Source organism: Pimephales promelas, chromosome 15, assembly GCF_988280905.1.
Source record: "Pimephales promelas chromosome 15, fPimPro1.hap1.1, whole genome shotgun sequence".
Taxonomy (NCBI): Eukaryota; Metazoa; Chordata; class Actinopteri; order Cypriniformes; family Leuciscidae; genus Pimephales; species Pimephales promelas.
In genome coordinates this window covers 16,910,128-16,928,866 of record NC_142783.1, presented here as the reverse complement: position 1 = coordinate 16,928,866, position 18,739 = coordinate 16,910,128, and the positions used below count along the sequence as shown (strand labels likewise).

General features: G+C 38.5%; 1 protein-coding gene across 1 annotated transcript; it reads right to left on the bottom strand.

Moving 5' to 3' along the window:
* Positions 1 to 14,416: 14,416 nt before the first annotated feature.
* dio2 (iodothyronine deiodinase 2) lies at positions 14,417 to 16,822 on the bottom strand. Its single transcript, XM_039671292.2, has 2 exons — positions 16,325 to 16,822; positions 14,417 to 15,067 (listed from the first exon to the last, which is right to left on the bottom strand). The coding sequence occupies exons 1-2, from the start codon at positions 16,541 to 16,543 to the stop codon at positions 14,510 to 14,512; spliced, it is 777 nt and encodes a 258-aa protein (XP_039527226.2). The 5' UTR covers positions 16,544 to 16,822; the 3' UTR covers positions 14,417 to 14,509.
* Positions 16,823 to 18,739: the final 1,917 nt, after the last annotated feature.

Below are 18,739 nucleotides of genomic sequence, written 5' to 3'. Positions count from 1 at the left end.
TTACTTTGACCAGTCCAAAAATAGGTGTATCTGAAATTCTCTTCAGCTTAGAGCCCCACTTTCACAGACAGAGCACAGAAATTGCTCTGAATAAAAGTGTTGTGTGAAATGTACAATTTTGTAATGAACATCTTATTACATGGGTGGCTGGATTATTGAACCACACTGACTGAGGGAAACTGTTTTCTGGGCAAAGAGAAAGTTAATTAAAATTCTACAAAGGTTTAAAATTCAATAATCCCTCTTCAACTTCCAGATAAGTCCTGTTGATTAGGACCATTCATCAAAACAGACCTTTTCTCTGGTCGAAATTAGTCCCTCCTTTTCTGCTGGAAGACATTTGATTACAGGGATCGAGTCTAACGGCATTTTGCAGTTTAATCTGGGTGTCAATACATATAAAGGAATTGTGATGAATACACGTTTAACATGTTGTATCAGTGGCTATAAAACCAAATGTTGACACCAGATTGAATGAAGTTGTGATCGATCACCTGATGGAAATGACACACACCCTGGTGGTGCTATACATGTACATATAAGCTAACTGTCAAAAAAATAAATATCACCTACTGAATATTGGCATCCTTATGAGATTGACAGGTTATGCTGTATATCTGGGATCAATACAATCTGTATGGCTTGATGCTGACACTTCCATGAGAAAAAAATGACATTGGGTTTCATTGACTAATAATTATGTTCTTTCTTACTCCGCAGGATTCACAAGGGTTTCCATTTAGTTAAATTTGAGGATTACAGTGTTTATGTTGTGCAATTAATATTATCACTATTGCTCCATAATCAGAAGTTGTTCTGTATATGCATACAAACATGGAATCGTGAACAGCCCCTGCTGGTAGATGCTGTATAACTACACCACACCGCTGACATCAAAAAAAAAAATTCTTCATTAAAAGAAGTATACATATATTTGGAAACTTGTTTGTTCTTGTGATTCCATCAGCCAATAGTGCTGTTGTTTCAAAGTGATCAGTCAGATGAAATGTACAGTTCACAGACAATTGTGTCCAGAACTGAGAGCCCATGAGCAAAGATGGAAGAACTCAACTCATCTCTGGGGAGTCATGTACCAGCCGAACAACACTACTGAGAGGAGCAGGAATGCTAACAGATGTCTTTTTACGAGTATTATAGACCTCCTTGATGATACCCATAAAACATACTATGCGCTGTCCCATCCGAGAGGACATCCTGGACATAACATGGGAAAAAAAACACTGAATTTTATAGGAAAAAAAAAAACAAACTCTGTTCATCACTATTATTGTAGAGACATATGTATGACACACACACACACACACACACACACACACACACACATATATATTTGAAGATATGTCAGTGAAAGTTTAGTCTGTGAAATCTGCATATGAGTTCTATGTGTATATATTATTTATTTATTTATTTATTTATTTATTTATTTATTTATTTATTTATTTATTTATTTATTTATTTATTTTAAGGCAAGTTTATAAGAGCTACATAAATGTCATAATTTAACTAACACCTAGTCCTGGCTTAGTCTAAACCCAGTCTGTGAAACCAGGCCATAATGTTGCCATTTACAAAGCCTTAATAATGGATTTAGGGTAAATCCGTTTATTACCAGGAAAAATGAAAACGTGGTCCAGAGCAATAGTGATTTTACAGACAGTGAAAATCGTCTACCTATTGTCCCTCAAATGAACAAAGGATCATCAAAACCATGCGATTCTAAAACTGTAGCAGGAACCTGATCCATATAGATAGAGAGAGAGATGGAGAGAAAGAGTGGTAAAAGCCTTGATTCATTATTAATCTAGCTGCAGAGCACTGGAGATCAGCCACTGCTCAGGAATACTAACACACCAGTCTGGGACATTGCTGTGTCGGACTGAGGAGGATATATGTTTGAGCAAAATATGCATCATTGCCATAGGAGGATTAGCTTACTAAACTGCATATGCAAGCACACACTGAAAATCACAAGAATATGATTTTCTCTCTCCGTGTGTGTGCGTGCGTGCATGTGTCAGTCTGTTGGTTTAGATTATACATGACATATTTAAGTACGCTATTTCCAAGTCATTAATCAAATAAGTAGTGGGATTTCTAATATGACTGATTGTACATGCAGTCAAATCTTCTTGCTTCCATTAAATCACAAGATCCTTAAATCATGCTGGAGAACATCATTAGATTTTACAAACATTTTTGGAGTTCACGTAGCTTGAGAGCTGCTGTCATTGAAATAAAAGATAGACGAACCAAACCAAAACACATTCTGACAATTTTAAAATGTCATTAAATGACCTTAGTCGTAATGTTCATATCACAAAGTGTGCAGATATTAAGAGTTTGGCAAAGTACAAAATGTCACAGGTTCGCAAAATGCTTCCAGGTTTTTCTGTGACTGAATGCACAGCGCCCTCTAGAGACATGTTAGGTGCATGTGTGTATTTGTGTGGGCTGTGCGTATGTGAGATCACTGGGGTTTTGCAGGGGGGTGATTCTGAGCGGCAGGGGGAGAGAACGAGAGCCTTTGGTCAAATCCGCTGTGTGTGCTGGTCGCCGTGACAAAGACAGCATGATGTGCCAATGCTGTATTGTCCGAAGACAATGCCACAGTTCTCCCAAACATTCCCTTGCACCAAGTAGGCCTAAGTGGAGCAAAATGTCGGTCACTGAACAGTATGTTTCTTGTAAAGACTTCCTCTCTTTTGTGTGTGAAAGAAAAAGACTTTGCAGAGTTGGAAAACTACCACAATGTGATCAAGTCTACTTCACGGCCTTCAGTTCCATTCTAATATATTTATAACTTGTTTTAACGGATAACTTATGTGAATTAAATGGGGTCTTAAATGAAACTGGATAATTTGTTGCTGAAAACTGATCTGATGGGAACAGGAACACATTCACCAGCTTTGGAAAATGTGAATTAATTATTTTATTTTTTTGACTATTGCATTGAAGAAACATTTGAGACATTGTTCTAAATATGGTCTGTTCTGACTAAATCATGAGAGAACTTTTATTTTTGGGTGAACTGTGAATTTGAAATATTACAGAAGCTTCTGGCATGGATCAGCATTGATACCATGATCAAAGTAGAGGGATAGAAATCTATATAAAGATGATGGTAGATGAAGAACAACAAACACACAAGAAATCCGGATCAGACATCAGAACTGAATGAGTTTAGTATTGACATTTAGGCTACCACATTTGCATAGCATTTTTACGCAACCCATATATGGAAAAAAACAAAAACCTGTCTGAAGAAACAGGAAACAAACTCTTACCAGATTTAACATTTAATTGAATTTACAGGGCATAAAGGTGCATACCAGGTTTAATGGTCCTTGACCGAAAACATGAAGATTTTCATAAAAGTGCTAATGTTATTTGGGGAAAAAATGGCAACTGCATGAAATAATGTATGAAATAATCTGTAAATGACTTTTTTGGGTCCCACTTTATATTAAGTGGCTTTTAGTACTATGTACTTACATAGGAAAATAAGTACAATATACGTATTGTGTTCAGGTTGTATAGTAAAACGCTTTGAGGTGTGATATGAGTAAGTTTAGGGACAGGTGTGGTGGTATGGGTAGGTTTCAGGGTGGGTTAAGGTGTAAGGGAAGGGTCAACTGTGTATTTACAAATGTAATTACATCAATTAATTACACTTGTAATTACATGCAGGTATTTTCAAAATATAAGTACAATGTAAAAACATGTATGTACACAATAAGTCCAATATATCAAAGTAGTAACTTCAATGTAAATACTTGAAGCCACTTAGTGGGACCCTTTTTTTGTATAAAAACTAGGATGCTTTTAGAATCTAGCATTTTAAGTCAGAAAATAGGAAGAGACTATAGCATTATGAGGTAATCCTGTCACATTTCTTCCTCACTTTCCATACTGACTTTCATTGTATGGTGGACATTCTTAAAAAATAGCTTCTTTAGTCAAAAACAAACCTTGTGTTATCAGTCAGGCTTACCATGCTTTCGGGAAACTCAACCCTGTTTAGTTACGGTCTCTATGAAGCCCCTCTTTCTGAAAAGCACAATGTGCTCCCTGATTGGTCGGCTGGACCAGTGTGTTGTGATTGGTCAACCGAGTGTGTCAGAAATGTCATGCCCCTTACCAACCATAGACAGTAAAAGAACCTTGGTGGTAATCCACCAGCCCGGAAACTGAAGTCTGCCTGGGGGCCGCCATTGGCTGGCACTGGCTTCACCTGCTGTTAGCATTCCATTGACTCCCATTCATTTTGGTGTCACTTTGACAGCGAATACCTTTACATCTGAGGCATTTAAAGACTCCATGTGTCCATTGTTTATGTCCAAAGAAACACGACCATGTATAAAAGGCTTTATAGAAGAAGTTTTTTTTTGTAAAAATAGGCTTAACACCTACCTTATCTTAACACTCGACTCTCTGTCGTACAGTATAGAAATTACCATAGAGACAGCAGGAGAAACTCACGAGCAATCAGGGAGACGTGGAGGCATAAAGTCAAGTGAGAAGCCCATAGGGATTTATAAAGTTGCTCCTGCTGCTAAGTCATGGACAGTTCCTACTGACGCTCTCCGGTTCTGCAAGATTCATAAGGAAATGATTCAGATTTCTCTTGGCACAGCTACTAGAAGACGTACAACTGTCAGACAGGTTGCTCACGTCACATCTACGTCGTCAAGCTCAATTTTGAGCCTGCGCACTGTGCGCAGTGCGCTTGACAATCGGGAAGTGAGTGCTTCTAAATGACTTCACTTTTCTTTGTTGAAGTCTATGGGGTCGCTGTGTCCATTTGGTCTGATCCAGTGTGAAAAGAGAGATCTGTCTGTCTTACCTGCACTTTTTTTCACTGCTCCCCTCACTGCAGCCAAGGCAAGATATCAAGACAAGCCTACTACTAACTAACCCAAGTCAACCAGACCTTGCCCCTCTTTTTATTTTATGCCTTGCACGTGATTATTTGAATAAAGAATGTGATGTACATTCTAGAAATATTAAATCAAGGCATTTCATGGAGCTCAGAAACAGTGCTGAATGATATAGAGAATAGTCGCGTTTTCACCACAGGAACTTTCCCCAGGAACTAGGGACTGGGGTGGTAGGCCTACTCTGTCTGTTTCCACCGCAGGAACCAGGGTCTAAATAAAGTTCTGGGCGCGTCGCCATATTGGAATTCTCCCATACTTCGCATAATGAGAACTGAGAAAAATGTTTTATCGTGTGCTGCTTGGGGCTGTACAAATCGCCACACAACTGAAAACAGGTCTCGAGGAATTACCAGTCACAAGCAAGACTGAACATTTGTTTCTGGTTGTATTTGGTCATGATATAATTAGTAATAGTAACGTTCAGAGGAGAAAGGCCGCACAATTTAAAAATACTTCTGTTATTGTTTCACGAAAGTTTTAATAGTTTTTAAGTTGACAATGTAAGTCTGTTTATTTATAAATATAGCATCTATTTAAAGGGCACCTATGGAAAATTCACTTTTACATGGTGTTTGAACATAAATGTGTGTTGGCAGTGTGTGAGCAAAACCACCCTAGAATGATAAAAATCCACCCAGTGTTTTTTTTACAATCTCAATAAATCATATGCACTGCCTCAGAACGAGCTGTTCTGAGATTCAGCTCTTTGTGACGTAGAACGGGAGACAGGGGGTTGATTGACAGTGTGGCTGTGGCATAGACCCCGCCCTCGGTGATCTGTACACATCATCCTCCATTGTTTCAACGAAGACAGCCGGTAATGTCTCTTGGAAACATAGTGTTCTGTCGTGGACTCGTGGGTTAATCCTGTTGTTGTAGCTTAAAGGTTAATCCTCAACTGTGGATCGTCATCTACTGTTTGCGATCCACCGTCACATCCAGTAACAGTAAGTGTGTTTTATGATTTTTGAGCAAATAGTCTTTTCAGTCAATGTCAGCCAATTCAACAACAAATGTGTCTAAAGTTGTTGTCGTCGTAGGATGTCTGTGTAGGCTATATAATTTAAACCTTGTTTGTATAGTGTGTAACCACACGTTGTATTGTATTAAAAACTGCATATATGTTGTTGTTCTTTAAGTTAGCCATCTTCTCACATTTGCCACAGAAGCACCCGTATGACAAGTAAACATGACGCCACAGGTCCCCGTCCCTCGCATTAATGTAATTTCGCTTGTACGTAGCAAACTTTATCACAGTATGTGTATGTAATTTCAAAAAAAAATTGCGCCAGCATTAGTGTTTATGTATGTCTGTGTGTGTGTGTGTTGCACATGCCCATCATTTCAAAGGGAACGCGATTACAAAGTAATCTAAAAGTACATAAATGTATCAAATAACCATACCGAGACTTACTGGTCCATTCTCATTTGTGTTTATTCTGCCGGAGTCTCTTCGTACTATTTATATATTCCGATTCAAACGTACGCTGAATGACATTCAAAACAGCGCGCCTCTCACTCTCTTAGCCGTTCTGCTTGCCGACTGCCATAGGTATCAAGTTACGCCCTCATCCAAAGGCAGGGCGGGGATATGCAGCTCATTTGCATTTAAAGCCGTATATCTCCGAAACAGGTCATTTTTAAGCAGGCCCCAAAATGACATTTTCGAATGGTTATAATAAATTAACTGTGGGGTATTTTGAGCTGAAACTTCACAAATACATTCTAGGGACACCAGAGACCAATATTACATCTTGTAAAAAGGGGCATAATAGGTGCCCTTTAACAATTTGATCTGATGTTTTTGTTGTTGTGAGATCCATGCTTTCACCGGGTGCTCAGCGCTCATGTACCCCGCCTGGAACAGCCTTACCTCGGCTCGTGCTTCTGACATTTGCCGACAGGGTTGAGACATTTTATTTTATACAGCCTATGTAGGGAAATTTGAGCCTATAATTAATTTTGGAGTAGACATGTGCTTTGTAACTTTGCAGACCTTTTCATGCTCAAACAGCAACATTACACTAAAGAAAGTTGAACATGTAAAAAAGAGGCATTTAAGTAAACATAAAATGCTCCGAAAGAAAAGTTTAGCATACACTCTAAAAAATGCTGGGTTGTTTTAACCCAACTTTGGGTCAAATATGGACTAACCCAGCCGTTGGGTTAAATTTTTACATTACATTTGTAACCCAACATTTCGGGTTTGTCCATATTTGACCCAAAATTGGGTTAAAACAACCCAGCATTTTTTAGAGTGTATAGTGCTCCATCATGTCGAGCGAAAATCTGAATGTAAACAGCTAAAAGCCTAATCCTGCTAAATTTGTGGGCTTAAGCTAGAGGGACAAATTAGGAAACATTTTATACATCAGTAATGGACTATGGAGACAAAATGAGAGTGACGAGAGAAAAAGCATGGAGGAGAGGAATCTAGTCAGAAAAATAAGCACATTTAAGTTGGTTTGACAAGAGAATCAGGCCAACATAAATATTAGGTTTCAGTAACTGAGCTTTAGCTGTGAACGAGAAGTTTGGTCTATATTACTATGGAGATGCAACCAACAAAACAAAATAACATTTGCGAATGTGTGAATAACTGTTTTCCCCTCCTCTTATCATGAAAAACAAGAGATCTTGTTTCGAGGAGACGTAGTGCAAACAAATGGCTGGAAATATAGACTCCATCCCGGGGTGGCTGTCAGAACTTTGAAATATTTTTTCAGAGTAATGAGCCGTGTTGGTCTCACTCCTGCAATGAACTCAGGTTAACCAAAAGATGAACCCACCCTTCACTCTGGAAAAACTACTGAAATCTGCAGTAATCTTTTTAGAAACAGCATCATAATTAGCCGTTTGTGTTCATGATGTGAGAATGTAAGGTGACTCTAGATGGCTTTAGATGTTCCCATCACAACATGGAAAATATGGCATGCCAGATTGAAGTATTTCATTTCGTATTGTAAATCTGCTTGGGTAATTTCTGTATCAACTTTCCCCCTCTGTCTTAAAATCATGGCTGAAAGAGAACTCTTCTCTTTCAAAAAAATCTAATTTACTAAATAAAGCATTAAAGGGAAAACATTTAAATCATTAACTCAAACAGATACTGTATTTTTGAGGAATGTTTTTGAATGATTTACTCGAGTATACTTAACTAGCTGTAATGTATTTCAGTCTAACACCTGTTTCTCACAGCCTAGCTATTCTTGTAAACGCTGGATATCATTCATTTAAGTGGAGTGAAGAGGTGGACCGTAACTTGACATCTTAAATTTCCTGCCGCAAAACCCCAACACAAATTAAAACCAAATCTGTTTGGCCTCATGAAAGTTTATTCATCTTGCACCTCAGAAACCATCCCCGCTAAATATAGTTTAGTCTAAGCTCAGCTTCTGAGATGGAATGGCTGTCAAGTTTGGGCATGAATCTAGATTATTTAATGAGTCTGTAAATTAAATTTAATAGCAACCCAACCAAGTCATCAAAGAGCTTCTGGAAGCTGGCCCTCTCAAGATTTATAGTCCATATGGTCTATTAAATTTATTCGCATAAAATTCAGCATCTGTGAGCCCAGCTTTTATCAGACGAGCAGGATGAATTTATTTTTTATATTTGTTTTATTTTTATTTATGACTGTTTCAACTTGATTCCTAATGCACTGATGAAGAAAAAAATGCATATATACATCTGTGCAGCATCTTAAAGGGATAGTTCACTTTGAAATTATTTTTTGATATGTTTTAGCTTACCTCAAGGGCATCCAAGATATAGGGGTCTTTGTTTCCACAGTATTTTCAATTTTGACATTTTTCAGTCAAACCGTTGTTGTCTGTCAGTCATATAATGCAGGTATACTGTATGACTGACCTCAAAGAGCATGCGCAGAAAAGTCCAAATTAAACATGATTTGATGACTCGTGAATGTAAGTACACATTGATGGCCTAAGACACGAAACGAGCGGTTAGTGTGAGAAAACGAACAGTAATTATATAGTTTTTACCTCTTGTTAACAGCCATGTCGAACTGATCTGAATCAGATGTCCAACTGAACCGAACTGAACCGTGTACAACGTTACGCCGGAAGTGATGTCACGCATTGTTTACACGGAGATTTCGGAAGTTTTACCTTTCACTAAACATTTAGATATATCGAAATCGTCTTCCATTGCGATTTCCCGTTCAAGGGGCTGCCCCATCGAGGGGAGAAACAGCTAACACAGTCTCATCATATAACTGACGTCTTGGGACGTCTTTTGACCATACGTCAACATCCGCCTTTTTAGGGTACCCTTAAACGTCGGTTAGTTGACGATCCCGGGCCGTCATACAACTGACGCTTTACCTTTAACGTCAGTTAGGTGACGGGGTAGGTTTATGGGTAGGTTTAGGTTTGGGTTAGGGTTAGGATCCGATAACGTCATCTAACTGACGTTTAAGGGTACCCTAAAAAGGCGGATGTTGACGTAGATTTATAAGACGTTACTTCGAGACTTCGAGATCTCATCATGAACATGCGGGAAAAAAGGTATTGGGGTTGGCCACAGAGAAGGGTCGGTGGCCGCACCCAAAAATCAATCGTCCAGCCGCAAGTGCTAGGGACAGGGTGGAGGCTTCCACTCTAACCCAATGCTCGCGGATGCCCGGAAAAGCATGGACGTCATTTTGGCATAAGATTAGTGTTAATATATATATATATATATATATATATATATATATATATATATATATATATATATATATTATTTGCAAATAGTTCAAATGCATTACAAAAAGAAATCTGGTTCTTTTACATTTCTTCTTTATTCTGTGAAACAAAAATAGCGTCTCTGGCGCTGTTCAAACTAGGGGTGCACACGAATATTTGAATTTTCAAATATTCGATCTGTAATTATTATTCCAAAAATAAAATATTATTTGATTTTTACTACGTTGCTTTGTTGGCCGTAAATGCAGCGAATCCATGATCGATCCCAAGAACTAACTCGCATAATTAAAATGCACTTGGTGGCACTGTGGAGTGTGTTAACAAGTTGTGTGTATTGATCAAATTAATTAATCTGAGTTATAATATCATTACCACAATGAGAACTCACATTGCACATGAAAAGTATTATCATCGCTTCATAACATTAAGGTTGAACTGTAGTCACAGACTATTTTATCAATGTCTTTACTACCTTTCTGGGTCTTGAAAGTGGTAATACTATTTATGTCTATGGGGGGTCTAAAAGCTCTTGGATTTCATCTAAAAAAAATCTCCATTTATGTTCTGAAGAGCAAGTCTTACAGGTTTGGAACAACACGAGGGTGAGTAATTAATGACAGAAATAAAATTGTTGTGTGAACTAACCCTTTAAACACCGGTTGCTCAACAAATATCAAAGAAATGTGGATGTTTATTTTGAATTCTAACTCTAATAAGACTTAGATAAAAGCAATACTTTGCCTTGTCCATGTGCTTGATCATTGGCATAGTTCATCTCCAAAAGCTGCTAAGTCACAGAGAGGGCAAATGAATAGACAGGATTATGTTGATAATGGCATAAGAACTGTTAGGGTGGATTACTCTAAAAACAGTAAAAATAGGTTTTGTCATCACAACAAAAGGACAATTTTGGCCTGCTGCTGGTAGAATGTAATACAGTCAAATGCTTATGATAGGATTTCTTAAAGGAATATTTCCCCAAACATTCCCTCAAAATGAAAATTGTATCCATTTCCTCAACTGCAAACCCTTTATGACTTATTTTCTTCTGTGTAACCCAGACAGCAACACAGTTAGCCCAGATCTGGCCCACAACTGGTACACCTGGGCCCAGTTTTTCAAAAGTAATCCAATTATGGATAACGGATTGGATCAAATCTTGAAAATGGGTTTTTCAAAAGAAAAAATGGATTACATTATCAGATTAGATCACGTAATCCAATCTTGGTTTTGATCCGGATCAAACCTTTAGTTTGGATTTTTCAGAACTTTTTTGTAGGATCTGGATCACTTTGATCTTTGACTTTTTTTTTTTCGTCAGACTACAGTGGCTTTAACGTATTCAGCCTTTCAGTATAGGCCTACAGCAAAGTAGAAAGAGTTTGGCCTCATAAAATAATCCCCCAAACAGCTGTCAAAATTGACCAAAAACAATAAATTGTATTCTGTCACTAATTGATATCACAATCGAAAATATTTTTGTTTTTAGAATATTTATTAGTGATATATGTTTGAAACTTGTTATAAATATCCTCAATGTACAGTGTTTGTTACTTGTTTTGTCTACTTGTTGCTCTTTACATATATAGTTCCACATTGCGATTTCCTATCATGTTTGAGCACTGCACTCTACACGATGCTGGGTTGTTTCAACCCAAATATGGGTCAAAAATGGACAAACCCAAATATTGAGTTAAAAATGTAATTTAAAATTTTAACCCAACTTCAACTTTCATTTTCAACTTAAAATTTTTTAATTACATTTTTAACCCAACATTTGGGTTTGTCCATATTTGACCCAAATTTGGGTTGAAACAACCCAGCATTTTTTAGAGTTGTTCAAAGGTAAACTGATCGGATTTTGGTTATCGGATTGGATCAAATCCTGAAAATGGGTTGTTCAAAAGGGAAAGAAGGAATCTGAAATCAGATTAGATCAGGGAATCCAATCCTAGTTTTAATCTGGATCAAACCTTCAGTTTGTGTTGTTCAAAACTTGTCAGTGGGATTTGGATAACTTTGATCCAAAAAAACAGGATTATCCTGATCCCAACAGGGGGTAGGATTTCAAGGTGGATTTCAGGAAGAAAATGTAGTAAAACTTTAAAATTGGTTAAATAATACATTTGTATCATTTAGTGTATATACTTTTGTTTATGTTTTGCACTCGACTTGTTACCGTTGTAACATTGATAAAGTAGACATAGGCCAACAATTAAGCTATTCAGTAGGCCATAGTAAAGTAAAAATAAAATAAAAATGATCTTGTCCCCATTTGTGTTTTGTCTCAAAATAAGAAACACGTACAGTGACCCCATGTTGGCTCTTCTACCTGTTCTTTACATAGCTGGTAGCCCACATTGTGATATGCTGTCCCATTTAGAGCACTGGTAATCTGGATTTGGTAATCTTGAAAACTGTGTATCTAGATCAGGGTGATCCAGTCCAATGTTGCTTTGAAAAAAAAAAAAAAGATTACTAAATCAGGATCAATTTTATACAGATTAAACCATTTGCAAAAACGGGCCCTGGATTCCACAAACCAGATGTGGACTGGATTTGTGCCGATATATGTTGCCGTCTAGGAATACAAGAGAAGAATAAAGAAACAGAAGAAAGTCATGCAGGTTTAGAGCAACATAATGCGGTGCATTGTAAATTTTACTTTTGCAGTGAACCATCCCTTTAAGAACTAATTATCTTTCAGGAATTTTCCTTTTTCCCCTCATCATATTTATACATGCAGGGAAAAAGTGCATTACATATGAATAAAATATTTGGCATCCCTCGGTTTGGAGTGAGCTGATTTACTGAATATATTGATATTAGGCCTAAGATCATTTTTCCGAGAGAGTGTTCAGATCACATCCAAACCAAATAGTCCACTGTCGAAGTATGAACATAAAGAGCTTATCTTTGAACTGCAGACACATACATTTACTTGCGTATGTCAACATTTCATTTGAATTTATACTGGCCGATTTGGCAAACGTTCGCTTTTCTAAGGCGTCATGTTTTGACCTAATCTGAATAAATGGGACCAGGTCCCCCCACCACACCACCCTCTCTGTCCGGCGTCCTTGTTATGGCCTATAAATGAGAACACTTCTTCACACGCTGCTTAGAATTCTGTTCAGTACCTGTTTACCAAAGGCATTCCTTAGAAGGCACACCATGGGACTCTTTCCTGGAGTGGGGCTTGTGTTTGGTGCTGTTGTGTGGCTCTCTTTTCCGAAGCCACCATCTTTAACGTTGGCAACCTCCCTGATCCATCGTGCAGCATATAGTGCCTTCCAAGGTTGAGACACTCTGTGAATAAAGTCTTAGCGGTCCAAATGGACTAGTTCCGCACGGATAAGCGATGCCCGACCACAACAAGGGGTTCTGTTTCATGGTGCTTCCCAGGGACATGCTCTCCCTGAGCCTTTGCTATTTAGTTATTGGCAGCCTTGAAGAAGCAGAAGTTCAGCCAGAGACCTCTGCGTCACATGGTTTGATTGTGTTGCACATGTTCAGACTCATCACTATGCATTTCTGCAGACATATATAGTTAATGGGGGGAAAAAAAACACGTACTCCTTGACCCCTTACAGCTGGTGGATTTCCCTTTTTTATCATCATGCACTTGAAACATTTTCACCATCTGGAGTTCTCCACCCAACTTTTCCCCATCTCCCCACCTCATTGAAATTTTCCAGAATCAAACACAAAGAAAAAAACAGGGGGAGAGAAATCGTAGTCAACAGCAGTTCAGCTTTATTTTTTCTTTCCTTTTTCCTCATTAAAAGGAAGAGGACGGTTGTGGTACATGAGAATAGTTCTGTGAAAGAAAACTCAAAGCCACCATAGTAATTCAGATTCAGAATGATTGTTTCAGCATGTCAGCAGTCGTGCCCATTTGGATCAGGACAGAGAGGTGTGGTCTCTCATCCAACCACAGACAGGACAGTGGACCATTTCGTCTGTGATTTTCATGTGCACACCAGCACCGCATTGACCCAAATGAGCGACTGCTTATCCATCAGAGCATTAAAACACTTCTCTAACATTCAGGAGTAAATAAACTTTTCATCAGCTTTCCTGTACACTGCAGTGAAGGCAAGTGTCCGAACTAAACCCAGAGGCTGAGGCTGCCGGGAACATGTTCCCTTAATTTGTTTCCGGTTTCTCCGGAAGAGTGGTGAGATTGTTGTGATTGTTAAGTACAATACAGAGTGAATGATTAGCATTAGTAATTTTCACAATGGGATGCTGAGAATGCTTACAGTATATCAGGGATGTGAAAGCTGATGGCACATGGAATATGGAAAATGACCGATTGTCAGTTTAAGAGAGGACAGGAAAGCATTACAGGCACATAAATAGGCCACATATTAAAATAAACATTGAATGTCAATAAAAAATAAATTATTCTCTTTTCATAAAAAAAAAGCTGGGTACTTGTGCTTTCTCTTCTGTTCAGCAATTTGGTTTTCTTTTGTAAGCAATATATGTCGCACAAAAATATTGCACACTTTTAACTCTACATTAATCGCAAAGGAACAAGTTATTAATAGTGCATCTACGAATTGTTTTGCTGGCAACAATATAATCTCAGAATTGAAGTGCAAACCACATGGTCAGTATTTAGTGTCTATGTTCATTTAATTTTAAAGTGGTTAGGAATGTAGGACACCTGCTGATCATTTTAGACAATTCAGGGGAAAAAAAACTTGGAGCCCAGCCCAAGTGTTTCCACCGGAGCCACCGTTAAACAGTTCCAAAGCACCTTACCCTCGATTTCTCTCTGTCATACAAAAATAAAATCTTTTACCATTCACAGAAAAGGCTATTTGACCGAAATTATCGCTTCCCATAGCTCTTCTCTAGCCAGTGCAGAACATCTTTAAGGTTGTAGAAAAATGGACCCTTACCCCCAAGGTAAGCGATTTTATTCTTCTGTACGATGCAAACCCGCTCGTAGGACACACCGTAGGCTGCGTTGGCGTTGTTGTCCATGCAATCGGCCACCAGTTGACACTGAGGTGGCAAGGAGCAATGCTCCAGAAGTTTCCGGGCAGCAAACATCCTCTCCTCCAGATTGCGGTGTTTCCTCACTTCAAACGAAAAGGACTCCATGGGAGGAGCCGCCCAGCCGTCTGAGGGGTGAGCCTCATCGATGTAGACAAGTAGGAAGTCTGCCACATCCGAAAATTCCTCAACCATCCGCCGGAAAACCGGCAGCTGGCTTATAAATGGGGGTCAAGTGGCTGAGCCGAAGTTGACCACTAGCGGGCGGTCAGGAGACTCAAAGTCCAGCAAGTGGCACTCGTTGTGGGTTTTACTGCTGATGCTCCAGTGTCTGTTGATGCCGGGGACCTTCACCACCTTGGAGTTTGGAGCAGCCCCGCCTAGCTTCACCTGAACAAGACAGTTTCACATCCACATATTAATATGCTTGAGGGCATCAGAATTGTTCCTTATATGGCCAGCCAAAGGATGAGTATGGTTGGTCTCATGGCTATACTGAAACTAACTATTGTGATTTAGCTTTGTGGGTTTATTGGCTTCTGTAGTTTTGGGAACTCAAGTGATGTCAGATCTCACATTCACAGTTGCACAAGTACACACACTCAAAGGCTTGGGGGCTTTGTCACTGCTCAAAACTGATGATGATGTTTTGGGCTTGCAACTTTTACCATCATCTGTTTGAACTTGTAAGCATCTTGTAGAAAATGTAGAGCACATGATTTATTTGAGCTCACGAAAGAAGTTAAGATGCTTACAGTATGATAATGCCATTCTGTGACTTTGTACGGGCATGTGAACTTTGCCACTACTAAACAGCTGGAAAAACAAACATAAGTCATCATATCACTGTGCCAAAAAAAAAAAAAAAGTCTTTGGCATGATATTTTGCCACTAAATGATTTCCTCAGGAAGACTTTGTAACCAAACAGTAATATAGTTAATGGTTGAGGACAATGAATGCACATTAAGCTTGTTTATTTTACCCCTCTAGGTGATTTTTGATTGATTTTTTTTTTTTTTTTTTTGGTTAAAAAGTAACAGGAATGGGTATCCAGACATTTAATGAATTAAGGGCAATGACTCCAGGGGAGTCAATGACTGTCTGGAGGACAAAGTTCATTCACCTTTATAAGGATTAGAATAACACTTGAATGTCAAGAAAACAATTCTAATAGTAAAAATGTGTTTAACATAGAAAATATCATTTTAACTATAATTTATGTCTTTTACATTCAATTTTAGAAGTTCCCACTTGATTTTCTTTAAGGTCTACGCGGAATTAAAGTGCTCGAAAAGTTATCACTTCAGTTTGTAACTTTAATTTTACTTTATCTAAATCATTTAATTAATTGCTTTTTAAAATTAAGTTGAATATAACTGTATGGCACAATGTTATTGCGTGCAAATATAACTAATTAAATAACAACCGTAATTATTAAACAAAATGTATATTGACCTTATTATACAGCATTTCCATCAACATTTTAAAAAGTAGCAAGTAGCAGATAAAAATACTGTACCGTGGGCACTAAATTCTAACCAGACATATACTTAATCTCAACATAGAAAAACAAATCCCTAAACCCTCTGAACTTGTGGGATGCAAACTCCACAGTGAACAGACCCAGTGTTGTGCTGTCAGCTTACCTGTTTGTAGGCATCCAGCAGAAAGCTGTTCCATATGGAGCGCACGCCTGCTGTGGTTAACATGCGCTGCCACTCACCCGTGGAGCCCGAGCAGCTCAGGAGCGACACCACACGCTTTACCAGCACTATCGAATCATACAGCACGAAAAACAGGCAGTTGGAGAAGAAACCCGGCAATATCTGCAAAGTTACCAGGAGGTCCACACTAAGCATGCCCATTTCGCGCTGATATAACAGGTGGCTAACGCGCACTTTTGCTTATTAAAATTCACCTTTCCGACTCATCCTGGTCAGATATCATCTCTTCTTCCGTCCCCCTCCTAGGAAACTTTCATTCACCAAAAGAAAGCAAAGTCGACTTGAGGATGTGGGCGTTTGCGCGCGGTGAGCCCGAATCTGCTTCTCTCCAAGCATCAGCGTCTTTACGCACAGAAGAGCGCTAGTGCCAAACGTCCCCTCCTTTCTGCTTTTCAGTTAACCAAAGGCTACCCGTTGGGCAGGTTCCTGAATCGCTCTGCGTCTTTTTATACCCTAAATCATTCCGGGCTCTGAAATAAAGCACGCGGGGCTGGTGGGAGCGTGACGTCATAACAAGTGCTTTTATATGCAATAAAAAGATGGAAACTGATTCGGTGCTTTTAACCGTCAGTTACTGGTTACCACATGAGATTACGTATCCCTGCATAAAGTGATACGTTTGCATGAAATGCATAAATGTGATTTATAGTTATATAACGAGGTTATTGAACACTGTCAGTTGGAAGATGGAAGGACAGACTTTAGATAGATAGATAGATAGATAGATAGATAGATAGATAGATAGATAGATAGATAGATAGATAGATAGATAGATAGATAGATAGATAGATAGATAGATAGATAGATAGATAGATAGATAGCAGAAAGACAGAGATGTGACGGACAGGCTTAGATAGATAGATAGATAGATAGATAGATAGATAGATAGATAGATAGATAGATAGATAGATAGATAGATAGATAGATAGACTCTAAACTGCTGGGTTCTTTTAACCCAAATTTGGTTCAAATAGGGACAAACCTAACTATTGGGTTATATGTAATTTCAAACTTCAAATTCCACTTTCAACTGTACGTTTTTTGTTTGTTTGTTTTTTTTTTTTTTTTTTTTTTTTTTTTTAACCCAACATTTGGGTTTGTCCCTATTTAAGTAAGTCCCACATTAAAAGTCAGACCTGTCAGGGCAAGGCAGAAATGTATTCGTTTATAACGATTAGATGGTTGTAGATGCTGCAGATAAGTGGATTCTTATCATTGTTGCGGTCGGGAACAACGTAATTGTGAGCTCTGACAAACAACACTTGACGCGATACTTTTTCACCCAGTGAAATGAGTCACGGGCTGTGGCCTCTCCCACAAATATTTCCCCATTGTGATTGACAATGTGAAGTCATCCTCAACAGTGTTTGCTCTTGTTTATCACTTAGGTTTCCGATTCCTTGCCAAACTGCTTCAACTGCTTAAGTCTGACAGATTCTTTACGTCTAATGACCAAGTTCATCTGGAGGCAGCAATCAAAGCTCTTGAATCTCAGGGTCACCCTCAGCGTGAATCCAGATATGCGACGAAACGATTACAGCAACACTGTCTCGTGACCCAGAAAATTCATTCAAGCCAATTAAGGTCAGCAACACAAAGATTCCTTTGTCCATTGGTCATTTGCATCTCAAACACACATATCAATCTCTACTTGTGTACACAGTGTTTACATGAGAGGCTGCATATAGTCCTTTTCACCTTAGATCTTTGTCCAAAAGAAAACATGGAGGATAGCAGGGGATTGGGGATATTATGAAAATCTGTTTATCTTATACATCAGCGATTCCCAGATGGATGGTTCTGTAACAATAGCAGGATTGATGAATATTGCACTCCCTCCAGCCTACTTTCATGACCAGCTCTTTGCGGGTTGCTCTGACTTTACATTAACCTTAAAGTCTTGCGACGGGTCGCCAGGTTCGTCTCCCTCGTTTGTGTTTGGGTGTTCGGTCTGTGGTGTTAGCTACTATAGTTCAAGAGCTTTCTAACTTTCCAGAGCCATCCGGGAGAGAGCCAGCAAAGTGTCATAATTATGCTTTTCAGCTCAGGCTAATTCATGTGATACGATGGATTGTTGTTTTTGGAAATTAAGTCCTCAAAGAGCTTCAGGAAACAGGACATTACAAAAAATATGCAGAGCCATAAAGTCTATAATATGCTATGCAGTTTATGTTTACAGGGACATAAATATGTATATTGGCAAAAGTTGCCAGGAGATCCTTGCCAGAGCAGAATAATCATTCACTTTTTGAAGATTATTTTGAGACAGCCCTTTTTATTTATTCTGAAAATCAATTATTTCCTACTTAAGCCGTAAATGAAGTTTCAGATCATTTT